The sequence below is a fragment of the Thamnophis elegans genome, chromosome Z (genome assembly GCF_009769535.1).
Source record: "Thamnophis elegans isolate rThaEle1 chromosome Z, rThaEle1.pri, whole genome shotgun sequence".
Classification (NCBI taxonomy): Eukaryota; Metazoa; Chordata; class Lepidosauria; order Squamata; family Colubridae; genus Thamnophis; species Thamnophis elegans.
The window spans coordinates 97,962,257-97,983,629 of NC_045558.1; the positions used below are offsets into that span (position 1 = coordinate 97,962,257).

General features: G+C 38.0%; 1 protein-coding gene across 1 annotated transcript in view; it reads right to left on the reverse strand.

Moving 5' to 3' along the window:
* Window positions 1-4,343, reverse strand: part of LOC116523056 (keratin, type I cytoskeletal 14-like) — a 13,263-nt gene extending 8,920 nt beyond the window's left edge. Inside the window, exons 1-3 of the mRNA XM_032238229.1 lie at window positions 3,852-4,343; window positions 1,454-1,536; window positions 1,194-1,350 (exon numbers count right to left, since the gene is read on the reverse strand). Coding sequence (XP_032094120.1) covers window positions 1,194-1,350; window positions 1,454-1,536; window positions 3,852-4,343 — 732 coding nt within the window. The remainder of the gene's footprint in view (window positions 1-1,193; window positions 1,351-1,453; window positions 1,537-3,851) is intronic.
* Between the last annotated feature and the right edge of the window lie 17,030 nt (window positions 4,344-21,373).

Consider the following 21,373-nt stretch of genomic DNA (forward strand, 5'->3'; position numbering starts at 1 on the left):
GTATGAACAAAGCCACCACATATGAACACATAGCCTAACTGAATATAACTGGTGACCCTAGGTCAAAACCTATTTTTTGTTTACTTAAAGAAAAAAGAAATATATGAGGCCATAGCTCTAGTCTCTCATATATGATATAGTATCTGGTCATTATAACTAGCAGCTGTTAATAACCTTATGCTCCATAAATTTATCAGACTACTTCTCAAGGAGCTTTAATTAATGGCCATCAAGGATGAACATTTTAGAATGCTCAATAGTTTGCAATTTAGAAAAAGATGTATATCCCCTTTTAAAAAAAAATAGAACCTGAGGTTATCATATGGGTGATACGATATTCAAGACAGACTAAAGAAGATACTTCTTCCTATAGCATACAGTTAAACTATATATCCACTGAACTCATAGTGGGGTTAAGGGACTATATGTAATTCACACATATAAGTTCAATACTTGATTACTTGCTGGAGAACAAGGTAATATAGATAAAATAGAAAGAAGCACAATGCATTCAATGGCATCAGAATACAGGCAGTCCTCAACTTACAATCACAATTAAGCCCAAAATTTCTGTTGTACACGGAGGAATTTGTTAAATGAGTTTTGCCCTATTTAACTATCTTTTTTACCACAGTTGTTAAGTGAACCACTGCAGTTGTTAGGTTAGTAACATGGATGTTAAGTGAATCTGGCTTCCCCATTGACTTTGCCTGTCAAAAGGTGATTGTGTGACCTTGGGGCACAGCAATCATCATAAGCATGGGTCTAATCACATGACTATGGAGATGCTGCAAGGGTCATAAGTGTGAAAATGCTCATACAGCACTCTTTCCAGTGCTGTTGTAACTTTGAATGGTCATTAAATGAACTATTGTAAGTAGAGGATAACTTGTAAACACCTGAGTTGTCAAATCAAGGAAAGAAGAGTCAAAAACACACAAATCAAATGTGGCATGTTTATGTGTGAATCAGGCCAAAGTCTTATTTTGTAAATAAAATCACAAATCCAAAGACTTGTGTGCAGCCAACTGTTCAATAGCTGTGATGCAAACTTCTCAATGGGGCACTATCTGCTATGAGTGCAAATATGTTATTGAATTACCATAAAGCATAAACTAACTGCAAGTTCACACTCCCCATTTCAACAGTGTGTATAGAACCTGCTATGTGATGGTGACAGTAGGATATCTTACCTCTTCATGATTCTTCTTCAAGTGAAGCAACTCCTCAGTGAGAAGTGCAATATCCTTTTCTAGGTGAATCCTGGTTGAGGTTAGATCATCTAGAACATTGCGCAAACCGTTGATGTCAGATTCAACACTCATGCGCAATGCCTGTTCTGTCTCAAGCCTAGAATCAGAAGGGAAGACTGAGTGATTATGAAAAATGTAGAAGAGACAATATTTGTCCTCATCGTAATGACTGCCTTGATGGCAACCCACCCAAAACTTACTTGTTTTTGAAATCATCAGCAGTCAGTTTTGCATTATCAATCTGCAAGAGGACACCAGCATTCTCAAATGTGGCAGAAAGAATCTGAAAACAGCATAGAAATGACTGATTGAGACCAAGAGTTTCTATAGGAATACCCTCACATTTGAAATGTCTGTGGATCCCTCACCATAGAAAGCTGTAATCCTCAGCTCTTTAGGATGTTGAGTTTCTACTGCGACTGTAATGCGGCAAAATCAACATCATATCTTAGTAAAAGTCTTATCAGCATACTAAACTATTGAGTTCACCTGTTACTTCAGAGGAAACACAGTGAAAGCAACCATTTCACAATGGTTCCTGGAGCTGAAAGACTAATGCCATCTCATTCGTGAAAATGTCTCATTTGTTCTACCTCCCACATCAGAGTTGACTTTCCCTTTAGTAGACAAGACACTGTAAATTAACAGAACTGAATAGAGAGAAATCTTTACCATTTGTCCAATATGAATTTCTTTTAAAGGAGCCCTATAAATGATTGAGCTACAGTATTGGATAAATGCCCTGTCCAAATACTAGATGCTTTTAGCTTTTACTGTAGCATAAAGCTGAATATCCAGGAGAAGATATATAATAGAGGGAGAGAAGAAGCACTTGTCCATTGATTCACCATAGCATTTTCTTCTGCAAGGCCACTGAAACTTTGCCAAGGTATCTCAAATAAATGTTCCTAGAACATTGTTCTTATGTTCACTATGAAGGTGTCGCATAGAGTTTTTGAACTAAGTAACAAAATGTCTTGAAAGGTTTCAAGTTAAAAATTTACTGGATCTTGCAAAGCTATCAAAGTTAGCTTCCCATTTTAGCAGATTGTTGCAGGACGTAAGTAATCCTCATTTAATTGCCTGTACTACGGTCTACAGTAGATAATCAAGACCTACACTCATAAAGTAAGTTTTGTTCACTTTGGGCTATCTATATTTACCTATAAATATGCTTGACGGTCTCATATTTATGATGCCTTGTCTACTTTTGTTTTTGTCTTCACTCTATCACTTCCACATTTAGCTGGACTTTAGATAGAAATATTTTTTTTACCTTCCCCTATCATTAGCAAGGCTTATTTATTATCCTTTTCTAAGCTTTCCAGAGTGTGTTTTAAAATGTTGAAATAATTAAAAAAAATCTACTGTTAGAATATTGAATAGGCATGAAGTAGAAAACTTTTCAATTTATGTCCCAATGATACACACACAAAACAAATATCCATGTAACCCAAAATGCAGTACTTTGTGAAAATATGCTCATTTTTTGACTTTACAAGATAATTTGCAAGTCCCAAAGTGTTCAAACATTTGGAAAAAGCAGGCACAAAAATATTTATTGAAAACATTGATTTGAACAATACTGCATCACACTGAAGAAAATTTGTTAGAAACATATTATAAAGGAAAAATAAACACAAACATATATAGATAATTTTTCATATTTCAAATAAATCATCTCTGTGTAAATTGGAAACATACTGAATCAATAATTATGGTAAAATTAAGTGAAAACGATTTTAGATTTCACAGATTTACGGAGATCATAACACACAGTGGGATAAATGGGCCATGTCATTTCTGCAAATATTGACTTATTCATAACACCAATTTGATGTTCATATACACTTAAAAGATTAATCATTTAACATCTACAATGGAAAGGAATACTTTGTCCTGAAATTACAAGGAATCAAAATAAAAATGAAGATTAGAGGTGATAGCAGACATGATAGCAGTGTTCCAATATCTCAGGAGCTGCCACAAAGAAGATGGAGTCAAGCTATTCTCCAAAGCACCTGAGGGCAGAACAAGAAGCAATGGGTGGAAACTAATCAAGGAGAGAAGCAACCTAGAAGTAAGGAGAAATTTCCTGACAGTTAGAACAATTAATCAGTGGGACAACTTTCCTCCAGAAGTTGTAAATGCTCCAACACTGGAGATTTTTAAGAAGAAACTGGACAACCATTTCTCTGAAATGGTATAGGGTTTCCTGCCTGAATAGGAGGTTGGACTAGAAGACCTCTAAGATCCCTTCCAACTCTGTTTTCTATTCTATTCCTATTCCTATCCTATTCCTATTCTTGTTTCTATTCTATTCTATTTATTATTCTATTCTATTCCATCCATTCCATCAACAAGAAAAGCATTAGCCCTCTCCACTCACATAGCAATTAAATTCTGGTTTCTTAAGCCCAACTTGCCTTGAAAAGAGGAACCCATCAAAGGAGACACTTCTGCTCATTGCTTTTCACCTATCTTTTTTTTAAATGTACTCTGCCCAATGCTATTGCTAACAAGTGCTTGTGGGCCCTGATTAGTTACAGTCAGAGGGTTGGCATGTTTATAGATCCCCATGAAATTTCCTTGCCATACCTTGCTCCTCAGGTCTTCAATAATCCTGAAATAGTGATTGTAGTCACGGTCTGGACCAGGTGCCTGCTTCTGGTACCACTCCTTAATCTTGACCTCCAGGCTGGCATTGGCTTCCTCCAATGCCCGCACTTTGTCCAGGTAAGCAGCCAGGCGATCATTGAGGTTCTGCATGGTTTCCTTCTCATTCCCAGCTGGAAGGATATCACTTCCACTTCCACCCAAAAAACCACCAGTTCCTCCTCCAAGACTTCCACTAAGGCCCCCACCAAGGCTACCAGCAAAGGGGCTGCAGTAACTGCTGCCACCATAAGTGCCACCTGGGGTGTTTCCAATCCCAGAGCCATAGCGAGCAGTAGAAACTGAAATACTACCAGCTCCACCATGACTGCTAGGGGAATGGCAACCTCTACCAAAATGGGATATGTTTTCCCCACTAAAACCTTTCATAGAGGAGGAGGAAGTGCTAGTGTAGTGCCTGATGATGGTGGACATCTTGCTAGGGAATCCAGCCACCTAAAACACTGCTCTGTTCAATTCTACAAGGACTGAAAAACTAAGCTTCACTCTCATTCCAAGCTGCTTTTATTCCCACTGTGGGGGCGTTAAGTCAAAGGCCTTTTCTTTCCCTTGCATTCCCCAGAGCTTTCATCATCTCAGACATCAAAGCCAAGTTCTACAATCATCACTTTTTCCCCCCTCAGTGGCCTATTCATTCATTCATCTCTTTCCTACAGATTCACCTTGTCCTATAAAAGGTAGTTTTGTGTTTCCCTCTCGGTCCCCAAGTGAACATTCAAGTATGCCTCAGAAACAGAACTAGCATTGCTCAAGGGTGTAGTTGAACATGATGGAATTTTTATGTGCAAAATGCACCCAGGGAAAAGCAATGAAAATGCAATCTTGCAAAGGGGGAACCATCACATCAGAAATGAGAGTCTATAGAAAGCCTGAGGCTTTTTACAGTTGTTGTACAAAATCTGGAAGGTTGACAGTTTGGAAGGCTACCTTAAGACTGCAGATTTTACAAATTGCTTCTGTACTTGTACATTAAATAATAAAGTCATACATGATGGCTGTGAATGGGTGGGAGTACAGTTCTCAATATATGGGGAACCTAGGCTCTCCATCCCTGATTTAAAACAGCTTTTTTTCAAAATTGGCAATTTCAGATGTGTGGATTTCAGTTTTCAGAATTCACTATCCATCCTCCCAGCTGGGAATTCTAGAAGTTGAAGTTCACAGATCAAGTTGCTGAAGTTATAAAACACGACTGTATAGAATAGATGGTAGACTACTGAGTGGAAATGCAACTTTCGCAGACCCTGATTCATATTTGACATTCCTGCGTTTACCTTGCATTCCCATAATAGTAATGTATGAGATCCAATACTGTTTGTTAATGTTTTTTTAAAGGGGGATGCAAACACTTACAACTTTGCATAACACTTTGCAACAATGATCATGAAGAGACTGTCATTCCCTGTTGGATTGATCCTTAATTCAGAAAAGAGCCCAACTAGACAAGGTAATTATTGTTCGTATCTTTATATTCAAATTATTTCCTGAAATAAACATGGTACAGGGAAGTACTGATATCTGTGAAATCTGTAGCTGATATGTACAAATATGAAGTGGGGGGTGATGGAAAATGCAAATAGAATTGATTGCTGAAGCTCATGACAGCTGTGATAAGGAATATCCATAATTAAGACACTAAGCATCTATCTCATCTAGATGAATCACATTTAAAAGGTGAGCCATAATGGATTTATTTACGCTTTTCTGAATTCTTTCCTTAGCAGTAGCAACATCTAGACTTGTGATGCAACGCATTGTGCAACTCAGCTTTTACTGGAGAATATGGCATCCCTAATCCTGAATTTTGCCTTCTTAATTGCACCCAAGAATGAATGGGGACTGACTAGGAAAGAGATGAATTCTGAACAAAACATTACAGATTTCTTTTATCGAAAAGGGCAACAATCCATCAAAACAGAATCTGCTGCTAAGTGAAATTCAGTGCTGAGCAAATCCATCCCAGATCATTTTTTCTCAAAAAACTTTGTCCCCAAACATTCTTCGCTCCTTAAAGATACCTGCAAAAGAGCTCAAAAAAATTATACACAATAATACAAAGGTATACTTTCAAAATAAATCTGTAATTGTGAAAATAATCTTGGGAGACCGGGCTCAGAGATATTCTCAGCTGTGAGATTCAACTGGTGTAACAACCAGTTTGCTTCACACTAAATCTTACCTTTCCTGCAGCCCCGGTGAATAAAACAACTGAAACATGGCAATCCACTCTGCTGTGCCAATAAGCAAAGGAAATATAGGATGGAATAGAGAGGGGCAGGGCGGGGGGGACGGGGACGGACACAACCTAAATAGAAAAGTTAGGTCTCTGGAGAATTTAATGTACTCCTTTTGCCTCTGAAATCCCCTAACTCTTTAATGTGCTGGAAAATTCACCTTCCCCTTCTCATCTCAGAAGCCAAAGACCATTAAAACCTCCATAAACCACTCGTGACAGCAAAAAGATGTTAAACAATGGCTAATTTACACAATGTGCAACTCTATGAAATGCTTAGCCATGTGGGGGGGCACTGTACAAAGCAGCAAATTAAAAATTGGCACCTGCAGTCCCGTCCCCCCAAGTCACACTCCACCAATCAGATGTGGGATTTCAATTTCCAGAATCCCACCCATCCAATATGTCCACTGTTGAGAATTCATGGAACTGAAATTCACATATTCTTGCCTTAATGTGATTTGAGGAGGAGGGGAGGATTGTGCCCCAATGATAGAGTTTTCTCTCAGTTTTAACACTGAAAACATGACAAATGTTGTGTTATTCCTAAAATAACTTTAACATACCTAGAACACTCAAATCACACAAACCACAATAGTGTTGGTGCTCATGGTAAAAGATCGGTAGCATTTCAGTTCTTCAAGAATTGGCAGAATAGCAAAGTGGGTGGGACCCTGAGTTTGTACCATACTCTTTGGAGAGAGGCCAAGGAAGACACTGGACAAGACAATGTTGTGGGCAGGACAAAAAATCAGTTTTCCTAGATTTTGGAGGGAATTTTAGTATTTTGACTAAAATTATTTCAGAACTTATACAAATTATTTTTCCCACTTCAAAATAGTACAAAACAGTACTAACAATTGTTAACAAAAGTGGCCAGAGGTGGTTTTGTCCTCTCCTGCTGTAAGAACTAATGAAGGAATCTACTAATAAAGGTTTTATGGCACCAGGTTAAATTGTTTCCAAAGTTGCCTATGGTCCATATATAATGATAACATGCTTGTCGGCCAATCAGATAGGATAATAGGAAAGTATGAGACTGGTCCTGGAGAGACACAGATTTTACTAGCCATGTAATTCATTGGGACATTTCAAGACAATCACTGTCTCCTATTCAGCCTATCTCATATTCTCGCTGTTCTAGAAAAAAATGGTAGGAGGCAGGGGTGGGCTTCAAAAATTTCAGCAACAGATTCTCTGCCTGGTTGCTGGGTGGGCATGGCCATGATGGGCGTGGCCTAGTCAGCCTCCTGCACCATAGCAGGGGAAGGCATTTTTGCCTTCCCCAAGCTCCAAAGGCTTTTCTTGAGCCTCTGGGAGGGTGAGAGCCTGGAAGCGGGACCGTTTTCAGTCTTTCAGAACATCCAGGAGGCCCATTCTTCCCCTTCCCTGAGCCACTGCATGGGCCTTGCACTTACCTCACATCCAAACAGGCCGCATGGAGACTCGTGAGAGGGGCAGGATGGGAGGGGCCAGCCAGGGGTTGGATTTGGAGGCTCTCCAAACCAGCCATAAGGTTAGCTATCGGCAAATCTGTAGCAGCTCACCCCTGGTAGGAGGAATCACTTTGTATATTACCAATGAACTAGCCTATCCCACGCGGACTTGCAGAAAGAGCATGCAACAAGCCCCATGAGGAAAGGAATTCCAGCTGGTTGGGTCCAAAAGAAGAATCTTTTCTGCCATGGCTCTTGATCTTTGGAACATCTTCTCTCCTGAGATGAAATCTGTTCTTATCCTTCTGACCTTCTGTAAGAGCCTGGCTCTGTTAAGATTGGCTCTGCCAGTTGACTTGGAGCCCCAAAAGGAAATCATCAATCAATGGAGATTGATGGATTAAGAGACCTCTAATCTTTGTTGCTTTTCTCTGAACTCTTTCTAGAATCTCAACATCTTTTTATGTATCATATTTTGTATTTCATTTTTTGTATTGTAAAGTTTTGTATCAGATTCTGAGGTGATGCTAGAAGTATCAACAAAAGAGAGCATCCCATGAAAATGGCAAACAGAAGATCTTGGTCTGGACAATAGCAATAGCAATAGCAGTAGACTTATATACCGCTTCATAGGCCTTTCAGGCCTCTCTAAGCGGTTTACAGAGAGTCAGCATATTGCCCCCAACAATCTGGGTCCTCATTTTACCCACCTCGGAAGGATGGAAGGCTGAGTCAACCCTGAGCCGGTGAGATTTGAACCGCTGACCTGCTGATCTAGCAGTAGCCTGCAGTGCTGCTTTTAACCACTGCGCCACCTTGGCTCAGTGGTTGGACAAGAACATGCTCCACGAGGGAGTAAACTCAAATCGTTCTGTACAAAATGCTAGTCAACAAAAAGGGATTGCACATCAAATCTAGAATAATAAAGGCATTTGCAATCATTCTAAAAACATATGGCAGTCTCATTGCTCCTTAATGCTTCTTGGGCATCATAAATATTCTTTAATTTTTATTTCCAATGCTGCAGAAGACAAAAGCACACTTTCTAGAAAAGTTATCTTCTAAATATTCAGGAGAAAATTTCACGTCAACCTCTTAATTTATTGATTGTTGTATGTGACTCGAGTTTCTTCCTTGCGAGATCATAATTCCAGAGGGAATTAAGAATGGCAAGAAACTTTGGAGACTTTTTCATAATTGATTAACCCATACTGCCTGGTTCCAACTTAATAGTTCTTCAAAATGATAATTTAGAAACCAATGATCTACCAAATACTTTTTATTTGATAGTGATATCAAAACTGAATTATTGTTGTTCTAAAGTTCAGCAAATCTCAGGATAGAAGAGTTTCAGCAGATATTGTCCAGTAATAGATGATTTTTTTTCTTGTACAGATCTGTTCTTATTTCAGAATTGGAAAAGACAATGGACTAATAGATGTCCACGCCACACTGATCTAAGTCTACAGATCTATACGCAAGCTTTGTAGGGCATGCCTCAGGCTTATGAGTTCCAGATTGCCACACTGCAACTGGTCTTTGCTTCTGGTAACTTGCTGATTCACCTCATCAATTTGCAAAGAAATAAATGGGAAACTGAGCAACCATATGCAAGCACCCAAATATTCAGCATTTTTTCTGGAGAACTGACTTCCAAAGAAAACTTGTTAATGAATTGATGGCCAATGTGTTTCCAGTTCTTCTCTATCAAGCGCTCATATTTTTCAGGCTTTTCTGTCAGGCTTTGGTGAAGTCATGCTAGGACTGGCCTCTTTATCTCTATAATGCATTTAATTGCATTTAATTTTACAGACCTCTCATTTCCAGTAATAGAAAAGTTATCAAGATATTAGTGGCAATGCCAGCTGAGAATATTTTTCAAAGTTGCAATGTTTAGTTTTACTAAAACTAGTACCCTCACATATTCTTGAAAGACAAGTCTTTAAATGCAAAAACAAACATCATGTTAAGAAATGTTGCTTTAAACTGATTTGCTCAGGATGATTTTGATAAATACATTATGGTGTTAAAAATGTGGAGTCTATGGACACCCAGGGAACAGAATATTAGGAAAAGCAGGACAATCAGAAATAAATATCTTTCTCCACATATACAGGTATGGGAGAACATGTAAGATTCTGGCTACTTCAGCACAATAATTCTGGTCAGAGGCATTGGGAGTGAGGGGTCAGAAAATTCAAGGTTGTGATCAAAGCTGCACAACCACTACAGTATTTTGACTTTTTTTTTAACACCCTCACTCCATATGCTTTTAATCCTTCTCCCATTTTAGCAATATGTTTCTTCAGGGATACTGGCTGTGGAATAGCAATAGCAATAGCAGTTAGACTTATATACCACTTCATAGGGCTTTCAGCCCTCTCTAAGCGGTTTACAGAGTCAGCATATCACCCCCACAGTCTGGGTCCTCATTTCACCCACCTCGGAAGGATGGAAGGCTGAGTCAACCTTGAGCCGGTGAGATTAGAACCGCTGAACTGCAGATAACAGTCAGCTGAAGTGGCCTGCAGTACTGCACCCTAACCACTGAGCTACCTCGGCTCTTCTCTCACCTTCTTGTAGGTCTTCAATTGAAGTTGTTCCCTAGTTAGAAGTTCAAGTAGTTTTTTGAAGGTTTTTTGCTTTGAAACACAAATGAGCAGCAAACTACCTCTGAGGCATTTTTGAAGGGATTAAAGATTTTTTAAAAAATTAGTGAAGATTTATAAAATTGGCTTGTTTGACAGATTTAAAAGAAGAAAATAGTTATATCTGGTTGCCCTTACTAGACATTTAGTAATAACACTTACCTGCTAGAATGAAAGAAGATATTACTTTCTCCTTTTGTTTTTCCTTTTTTCTGTTTCACACACTTCTTTCTTGTTTGTATTCTTCTATTATATTTTTTGTAATTTATATTGAGCCTTATTCCCCTCATTTATAATTCTTAATAAAATTATTTGGGGGGGGGGAATTGAGACTTACTAGTTCCTGAAATTCTCAGAGGTCAACCTAGTATTGTCAAGCTGCAGTGTTAGATTTGCATTATCAATGCTGGCTGAAAGAATTTGAGAGGAAGACAGAAGACAGTGGTTTGAACCTCTTACATATTAATTCCTCACTATCAAATTTACACTTAATAGAGTTGAGTTTTGTAGGACCTCTTTTGAGCAAATGGAGATTATTTACCTCTCTGTGTAACCTGAATTAAAAGTGGATTGAGTGTTAATCTCTGTATCTATCATAGAGTGTTTGAAAGTGATCTAGTTTCAATTGGAGAGGGTTCAGATTTTTTTTTCAAGTGAAAATGTCTAAGTAGTTCAGCATAAATTATATGGGAGATGGTTTCAACTTAATCCCTGTTGATGCTAGATTGAAGAAAAATGTAAGAGAGAATTCTATGCAGATTCTCAGTCATCCAGGTCATGGTTGTCCCAAAGATGCTTTTTCAAGAGGCAACTGGACTTTCTGGTTTTTCTTTCAAGATATCTAGATTCTCATCCAAGAAGCTTCTTCAGTGAGAGAGAAGCTTCCATTATGCTAGAATACCTGTCTGTCTGTGAATAAAGTCAAACTAACTTCCCTTTTCTCCTTACCTATTCTGACATGACATAAACAAAGACCTAGCCCTTTTTAGTCCCATAAACATATGTAATCTGTTTGCTGATGCTAATCCCATATTTTGACTTTTTAGGATATTGCTTGATCTTTTACCAGAACCTGGCTCTTCCCTTAGGTCATAGGACAGCATCTTCATTTGAAGATCCCACTTAGCTTACAATGTAATGAATCTTTTGCATTCACTTAAAAACAGACATCCTAAACATTGGCCTGAGGTGAAGGCTGGCCCTGACCTTTCCCAAGCATTCCCCTGTAAGATGCATAGTTCAGTTGATAGATTTGGATAGATTATGGATTGCTCTTTGCGTTATATTGAATATGAGATGATGGCCTTTAGTTCTACCACACTTTCCATTGCAATTTCATCACCTGTAAAATGTAATCTGGCCAATGAATGAAATATCTGAAGTATCTATCTATCTTATATGTAAAATGTAATCACTGAGGGTGCGAGAACAAATGATAAAGCCACAATATACGGCTTTACAAAGAATCAACAGTAAAGGAATATTAGATGTTAGGGGGGGGGGAATCATATAGCTGAATGTTCATTCTTTTATTGAGTATCACTTTTTTTAATAAGAGCAGCATGATAGCTCAGTGGTTAAGATGCTGGGCTTACTAGCTGGAAAGCCAATGAGACCCAAACACTATGAGATGGGGTGAGCTCCCATCCTCGCCTCAATTCTTGCCAAACTAGCAGTTTGAAAGCATGCAAATACAAGTAGATAAATAGATACCACTTCAGTGGGAAGGAAACAGCATTTTTGTGATGTCATGCTGGCCACAGGACTGCAGAAATGTCTTTAGACAGCACTGGTTCAGTGGCCTTGAAACAGAAATGAGAACTGCCCTCTATAGTCGGCAACAGCAAGCAGAGTAAAATCCGCAGGGACTCCTTTACCCTTTACTTTTTTTAATAAAACATGCTCTTCCGCTTTTAACATTGATTTGATCTGCAGATGTCAGCAGACTTTCATGTTTATCAGCATTCCAACAAAATCATCCCCTGCTGATTTCTGCAGATTAAACTGTTTTTAAAAGAAAGGGAAGACAGATGCTTAAACTTTATTTCTGGGTACTTAGCACACAAAACATTAGATCTCTATCTCAGTAGGCATAGGAGCCCTATCACTTAACAATACAAAAGGTTTTCGTTGAGTTCTGTTCCAGTTCTGTTCCACAGTCCAATTTGATTCAGTCAATCCCATGGCTCTTAATGAGAGGGGTGGGGTCTTGTCTTAGTTCCCCACATATATCCTTTCTCCAGTGTGGAAAGCCATCCTGCCTAGAAAAAAAAAAGGAATTGTGCCCTTTTATTTCCTGCATGACCTCATGTTCACAACAATGACAGCTGGGTAAGAAAAGCTATATGAGCCTATAGCAAAAACTGTACTCATATTAGTCCATTGCCTTTCTGTAATCTTACTTTGTATGCAAAGTCTTTCCCATCTTGCTACACTCATTTCAACTAGCAACTGCCTGCAAAGTAAGTGAATCAGGCTTGAAAAATGAAGATGTTTAAATGTGGCTCCCTCTCATCCATGTCTAATCTTGGCTGGTGTGACGGGAATTGTAGTTGGTGTCAGACATCCTTTACTTCCTCATATTCTACACAGGTGTGCTTCTGACTGAAAGCTTTTAAGAAATGCATCTTACCTTTTCTGCATATGTTCACCTGTAATTACCTAATTGGGTCACCATTTGGAACTTATTTTATTGTAAACCATCTGGCCAATGGTTTTTAAAAAGACCAAAATTATTTAACCGTCCAGAATACAATGGTCAAATCCTTGACTGGATTGCCTCATTATACCTATGTTAAATGATCTGCATTAGTTTTCAGTCTGCTACCAAGTAAAGTTCAAGGGGTTGGCATTAAGAAATAATGACCTCAGGTTCAGGTTACTGTTAACACCATATTCAGCTGTATCAACCTTCTAAGTAGCTGCCCCAGTTAGGTGATGGCATCCATGACCTTGGTTGATCTCAGAAAATTAAGCAGGTTTGGTTTTTTTCAGTGTTTTGATGGAGGAATATCAGCATATAAGGCTATACATTGGACTGGGAAATAGAAATTCCCCCAAAAAAGATAATACCATAAAATCACTAGAAACTCCAGGATTTCAAACACCTACAGCCTTTCCAATAGGGTTACGATCTATGCCAGGCCTGTTAAAACTGGCGACCCATGGGCCAGTTCATCATGTGCAGGCCATGCCCACCCTGGCTCTACAAAGGCAAAAGATGTCAGGATTTGTAGAGCCAGCGAGGATGTGGCCTGTGCATGATGATCTGGCCCATACATCGCCAGTTTTAACAGGCCTGGCATAGATCGTAACCCTATCGAAAAGGCTGTAGGTGTTTGAAATCCTGGTGATTTTATGGACATTTCACAGCTCAGTTTCTAGTGATTTTATGGTATTATCTTTTTGGGGGGAATTTCTATTTCCCAGTTTGACAAGTTTGACACCCGTGCTTTATGCCATAGCCTGCACTTGATAACATCAAACAGCAGACACTCTCTAAAGGAAACCTTTTGTGAAATATGCAACCTTTCTTTTATTCTGAAATATTGTTCCTCTGTTGATGGTGCATAATCAATCCATTATGAATATAAAATAGTTGTGATTAGCAGCATTGTGTGAATATTTTCACAATATATTTTTAAAAATCAAAATGACAAAAATATGAACATTTCCCAGTTTCAGGTTGTAATTCACACACACACACAAACACACACACACACACACACACACACACACACACACACACACACACAAGACCTGCATACAAATATGTTTTGGAGGAAAAAATGACATGATATTATAGTGGGAGAAAGTGCTTAAAGAAAAACGTATGTTAGTCAGAGGGAACAAACGTATGAATTTGGAAGGAAATGCTCCTAGAATGGAAAAGCCGTTTTTGTCAGCCATCTAACATTAAATGCAAGATTTCAGGTGTGCCTTGTTCCTGAGATCTCCAGTGGTTCTAAAATAGGGAGCTTTAACTATGGTCTAGTCCAGTTTCTTGCTTGTTGTACCAACCTTGATCTTGAACTCCAAATTGGTACTGGCTTCTTTCAGAACTTCTACTTTATCCAAGTGAGCACCTAGGTCTCTTGGCTGTCAAGGAGGATGAGAGTTATTATTATCTAATGGTGATAGATATCTTGCCCAGCAATGAAGCCAAAACAAAACAGCCTACTATGGTTTTTAAAAAAATGGTAGGAGAGCTCTCTAGTTCCATGCTGTTTTAACTTTATCATGGGGCTATTATAGCAACTGCCTTTTTCCTTACTTGCTTTCCCAGTTGCTTTCATCATCCTAAATATCAAGGTCAACTCTCCAAATGTCTTTTTTTTTCTGACCTATTCTGGCTTATTCATACAGGGGCATCTTTTCAGAAGATATACCTTACCCTTTAAAGATGGTTTTATGTTTCCTTCAGGTATGATTCAGCTACAGAATGGTAATTGCATCCAGGAAGAATCAGAGGCTCTGAAAATGCAAAATGTCAAAAAAGAAAAAAGAGAGGAGCATTGTAGCACGCAAAGAGGTAATAGGATTACAATTCTAATTTTAGTGTGGTAATGTGAGAGTTCTGATGGCAAACTTCACAAAACGAACTACACTCCCATCATTGCAAGATATGTACAGTACCAAAGTTATATATTCCTTCCTCCCAACAAACATTACAGCATAGAAAGAAGAGGTATAAGTAATGCCATTCTCCCAAATTTCCCATCTGTTTCTGCCCCAATAGGGCCCGAAGCACTCATATTGCTCTGGACATGCACATTCAATAATGCATTTGCCAATATTTAATGCTATGATAATGCATTCAAAGAGCCTATTTTTTAAAAAAAAATGTGTATCACATGCAACACCACTATAGGACATCCATCTATTTCCCAAAATAAATAGACACAAGGATATTTTCCCCTCCACATGCCATCACTCTGCTGAACATTTAATTCTCACAGTACTATGCCACAATCAACTCACAGCAATTGGTTACTTGGTCTGAGTCATTCTTCTCTCTGTGTTATTCATTCTCCTGGATTTGTACATCAAAAGCTCCTAGCAAGCTTTTCAATTTTGTCTAGTGTCATGAACTCACAGATCTGAATTTGGCAATATATAGTTTTGCATATCTCTTTCCGCACCAAAGTGTATAATGTATGCATTTGTATAATGTATGCATTTTAACATGGAAACCAAGACCATCCCATATCCTACAAAAATGTTTGTGGGCTACAGGCAAGTTTGTTCTATAAAGTAACTTCCATGAACTGCCTGACATTTTGGCCTTGCTTAAATTACATTCCCAATTTCCTTTTTGTTTTGTAACAGTTTGTCTTCAACGTAGATGGGTAAGGTAATAGTCCACAAGGATGAGTGGAATTGTTGTGACACGCCAGAGGCCAGCAGAGTTGGCTGTAGAGTCAGACAGTGAGGAGGTTGGGGAGGAGCCAGTCTTGGTGGCTGGGGAAGGCTCAGACGTGGGCTCTGCATTGGAGGCAGAGATGGGGCCGAGGTCATCTGGCAGTCATCAGGTGCCTATGGAGCTATACAGCAGTGAGGCAGAGGAACAGCTAGAGCCTGTTCCCAGTGTGTGCATGTGCAGAGCTGCCAGAAGAAAAGAACAATTCAGAAATCAGGGTAGACTTGGGATAAAATCACAGGTGGAAGGTGATTGGGCCTATTCAATAGGAAATAAAAGAGGAGCAAAAGAGGAATGGCCTTATGCAGGAAACAATTTGTTTGTTTGTCACATTTATCACATTCATTTCAGGAGTGTGAAGATCTGTCTGTGAACCTGAGAGACTCTGTGCCCAGTCTTTCCTTGCACAGAACCTCATTTAGAAAATATTTACATGGCAGCTTTGCAAGACAGATAAGGTATGTAGTCATAAATATTCCTATGAAAGACTTGTTTGACAGGCCTTGCCAAATGTGAATGAAAAGAATTCACAGTCGTTTAATAAAATGAGTTTTGTCAGGACTCTGCCTCTTGCTTTTTGTGGAAGCCTAGGTCAGAACAGGAATTATACTTTATTGCTATAGAATATATTAGTAGAAACATTCAAATCTGACAGTGTTTGTCCATAGCTTCCTACCCTTGCTTTATATTGGAGTAAAGGGAAGCTATTGAGTCTCTTACTCAACCTTTCCTCTCATTCAGGCTAAGCTGATATTTATATATTTATCCTTCTTTGGAGTTCTCTGTATATTTCCCAACAATACCATAGGATCCTATTACACAACTGGATTCTTCGTACTCACATGACTGCATAGTGAATCTAGACTCCCCCAAATTAGACCCCTTGAATTGGAAGAAAATGTCATTATGCTTCACTTACAAACAGTTTCCAGATTTTATTGCTGGCTTGGTGCATGTTTCTTCCGCTCTGTATATGTATTGTATATATTAATAAGAAAAAGAATAAAAAATATCAATCAAGCAGGGTTAAATATAAAACATATAACCCAAACCTTTCCAAAAGGATTGTGCTATGTATCTGTCTGTGGAATTTAAAACAAGTACACTGATCCATCTTCCATGCAGAGGCTTTTTTTTATTATGGGACCAAATCTTGCACTTTTTCCTGCTTTTTAAAATGGTAACATATTCTGAACCATGACTTCAGAATCATGGTTGACTTTATTTTCTGCTACACTGTATTTTTCTTATCCATTTTTTTCCATCCCTGCAAGCATTATAAAGCAGCCTTCCTACCTTGTAGCCTTACTGCAGGCTAAAGACAATGGGAGTTTTAATTTAAGGTATCTGAAAGCTACCTGTCTAAGAAATGCTGCTTCATCTGGCAGCCAGATGTTCTGTTTGTGACTCTAGGGTCTTGAGAGGCACAAATTCTGCTACTCATTTCCTATCACACAAACACAGCCAGAAAGCTAAAATAATGCCAACAGCCTATTTGATCTCAGGTAAGAAGGAACAGCATCAACCCCAAATGTGTATCAAGGGCGCCCTCATCTGGTGTCAAATAATGGAAGGATTTTATAACCTTAAATATCTGCTATGAGCAGGAACAGATGATTCAAGTCTGTATTTTAAAATCAATCAGGATTAAATGATTACACTGTACCAGATCGCAATTGCAGAGAAGAAATGTAAATAACTGGTACTTTTCTTTTTTTAAAAAAAATGTTATATGTGTGTGTGTCTGTCTGTCTGTTTGTGTGTGTGTGTGTTGCATTTGCTTCCTCCCATATTTGGGCATACCGGGGCTTGTGACACAAAATTACACACGCACACAAACACACACAAACACACACACACACATATATATATATATATCACAATTTTATAAAACTACTTCAATACAAGAGGTCATCCTAAAAACAAAAACATACATACATATACATACATACATACATACATACATACATACATACATATATATGCGCCATAGCATTATATTTGGGTTTACTTATCATCTTCAGTGAAGTCAAGGAAACTGCTATTTTTTAGACACACAAAGTTGCTGCCAGCCTACATGGGTAACATTAAGTCAGATGGCCTAAGGACTTAATTAAGTTTAAGGCTGCTTTCTGTGTTGGATTTTACGACTGGAAACACTATGGGACAAAATACCCTTTCCACAGTGGAACATAAATGTTAAGCACTATCACCAGCCTGTTTCTTACCTAGGGTGCTTGGTGCATTTAGGATGTGAAGAAAGACAGTGTGTCTCAGGCCACATGACCAGCTATTTTTCAGAAGCCAACAAGCATCTAATAGCTCCCTCTATTGCAGGTGAGTACAGACACACAAACACACATCTAAAATATACATCCCATATTCCAGGAGAAATTTTCTGACAGTTAGAACAATTAATCAGTGGAGCAACTTGTCTCCAGAAGTTGTGGGTACTCGAACACTGGAGGTTTTTAAGAAGAGATTAGATAACCATTTTGTCTGAAATGGTATAGGGTTTCCTGCCTGAGCCTAGGGTTGGACTAGAAGATCTCCAAGGTCCCTTCCAACTCTGCTATTCTGTTCTGTTAACTTGCATTTTGCAAAGACCAATCACTGGAAATATGATTTCTTTAAATATGTTTTCCATGTGGTTGCAAGATTCATGTTCCTGTTGTTATTACTATTAATTTTGCTCACTTTGAGTGAAGTTCTCAATGTCTGATGCAAAAAGGAGTTTCACTTATTAACCATCTTGTTGCAGAGCTGACAGTGATTAGGAATGAGAGTGACTGGTCAAACATTATCCAGGTGGGTTCCATGCCTAAAGGAAAATTAGAACCTTTATTGGGCAATGAATTTATGACTTATAAAAAATTATATGTATTAGAAGGTGCTTCTTTGTACTCTTTCTTTCTTTTCTGCTTTTCTTTAACATTCAGCCCCCTTTCTAGCATCTTTTACTTTTTCTCTGATTTCTTCCTTTTCTTTCTTACTTACTTTATGTTAGATTTTATGTTAGTTTTTATTTTTTGGGTTTATGTTTATGTTAGTTTTATTTGAGGTTTTTTAAAGTTTAGATAAAAATTGTTTATAAAATATATATAAAATTTTAAAGGCCTGCAATGGGCAGAAGGGATAACTTTGAGAAATAGGAGGAAGAGTCACTACAAGGACATCCGATGAAAGAAATCTGAATTTAGGGGAGAACTGTAACCCGAGGAAACATTTTAGTAAGACCTTCCCTCAGTCTCTTAGATAGATAGATAGATAGATAGATAGATAGATAGATAGATAGATAGATAGATAGATAGATAGATAGATAGATAGATAGATGAGAGAGAGAGAGAGAGAGAGAGAGAGAGAGAGAGAGAGAGAGAGAGAGATAGTCAGGGAGAAGGGAAGCACTTTCAAATTTGCAAGATTCTATTACCATAAACCTATAATGAAAGTATCATTAGCATTCATTTGGTTTCATAATCTGGTCTACTCTTGAAGGGTTAAAAAATACCTGGGTCTTCTAATCCAGAACGTTAACCACTACACCACAATGACTCTCAGTCTCTGGAAATATAAAACTTACTTTGTTCCTAACTCTGACTGTTTTATAAAGCTCATTCTAAAGCTCTGTCTTCATCTTTTCGGTGTTTGCTTTGCAATTACTGGAAGTGGTTTTCGTACTGCATGTGAATGTAATAAAAGCATATGAGTAATTCCGGTTTTCACCCAGAGATGGCGCCAGACTTCTGTTTCAAAGGAAAAAAAGGCTGGCCCACATTCCTGGCGAAATGAAAAATTACATGACCAATTCATATGCTTAAAATGGCATATAGAAAATAGAAAGATTTCTAACAGGAGGGCACACAGATCACAATATCTGCTTCAAAAACCAGGTGTGTGATTATATCAGACACCCAGTCAGTGCTGATTGAGATCAGGCCAATAAATCAGATTACTTATTTATTACAATCATAAGGGGGATAAAGGCCAACATAACTTGCTACCCAGTTTGAGAAGCTTGTCTGCTTCTGCCAATATTATGGCCTTCCTCTTGTAAAGTAGTTGTTTTTTTTACCAGATTGAGGTGAATTTTGTCAAAAAGCTGCACATTGGAAGAACTGTGTTGAAGAACTTTTTTAAAAAAAAAAAAATCAGAATGTTCAAACCAGCCTCTTTTAATGATTGAAAGGGCTGTTTTAATGGTGCTCACTTCAAAATGATATGTTGATTATTATACAGATTTACTTTTATCTCTCATTTATATTTGATGTAAATAATGAAAGGCACACACGCACGCAGACATTTGTTTTTCAGTGAAGCAGCCATAATATGGTGCCTTCTTCACATATCACAACATATATCACTGAAACAGACCAATCAAAGGTACAATAAGCAGGGCAAAATTTATGCACCAAGAAAAATTAAATTAGGGGATTGACTACATAGTACAAAGTTCATACATGCATGCAAATTTTGTTTAAAACAGGTGTCAAATAGGAAGATAAAATAGATAACAGGTTAGTTATTCAAGATAAACCTAGGAAAAATAGGTATATTTAGAAGCACCTTGGCCCTAATAGGGTATTTTGTGAAGTATATAAATTGGCCCTTTAACTGGGCATCTCTAGTAGTAAAATGAAAACATTTGGTTCTATGCCTATTTACCATTTCTTTTTTTATTAAAAAGTTTTAATAAGTTTTACAATAGTATACCTTTCCCCTTCCCTCCCACCCCCTCAATCCCACATCCCCCCCTACCCTTCCCCCCCCCAACTTCCCAGAGCAAATACAGGGTATAAACATTTAACAATCATTCACTAAAATAAACTAACTTTGGCATCGTACCTTTGCTGTACTTTAACTCCCCTTTTGTAAAGCTAACTTTAGATGAATTATAACATTCCTTGTTCATTCATTCATAAGCTAACTGAGATTTCTTAGTCCCATATTTATTTTGAATATAATCAGTCCATCTTCTCCATTCCATCTTGTATTTCTCATCTGAATGAGAGGTATGCTGATATTTTAGCCATCTCTGCTAAGTTTGTTACTTTTAATGTCCATTCTTGAATAGTAGGCAATTCTTCCTTCTTCCAGTACTGTGCCATCACTTTAGGTCTGTAATATATAGTATTTTGCTGAATGAAGCATAGAGCCATTGAAACATTGTAAGATTGTGGCGTTTGGTTTAGATAGAGCACAAATTGAAGATCAAATGTGAATGATTAGTTAAGGATGATGGCAAAGATAATTTTGGAAAATTTTTCAGTACAAACTTTGCATGACAATGTATGAGGTCAGAAAAGTCAGAATAGCTTTTCTACAAAGTCCCAATGCAAGGAGTTTAAAATATATAGCACATTGTCCCGATGTAAAACTCCTGTGAAATGATTCTTGGACTAACAATTATTTATTTACAAAGTTCCTTGCAATAATGAAAAGAGAAAAAGATGACTAAACCCAACTATTGGAAACCAAACTCTAATTAACAATATGGTTTACTTTTGATTTAGCACAATATATTAACCGAAGTGAGGGACGTGGTGGCTCAGTGGCTAAGACACTGAGCTTGTCAATTAGCAACGTCAGCAGTTTGGTGGTTCGAATCCCTAGTGCAGTGTTTTTCAACCTTTTTTGTGCAAAGGCACACTTTTTTCATGAAAAAAATCACGAGGCACACCACCATTAGAAAATGTTTAAAAAATTTAACT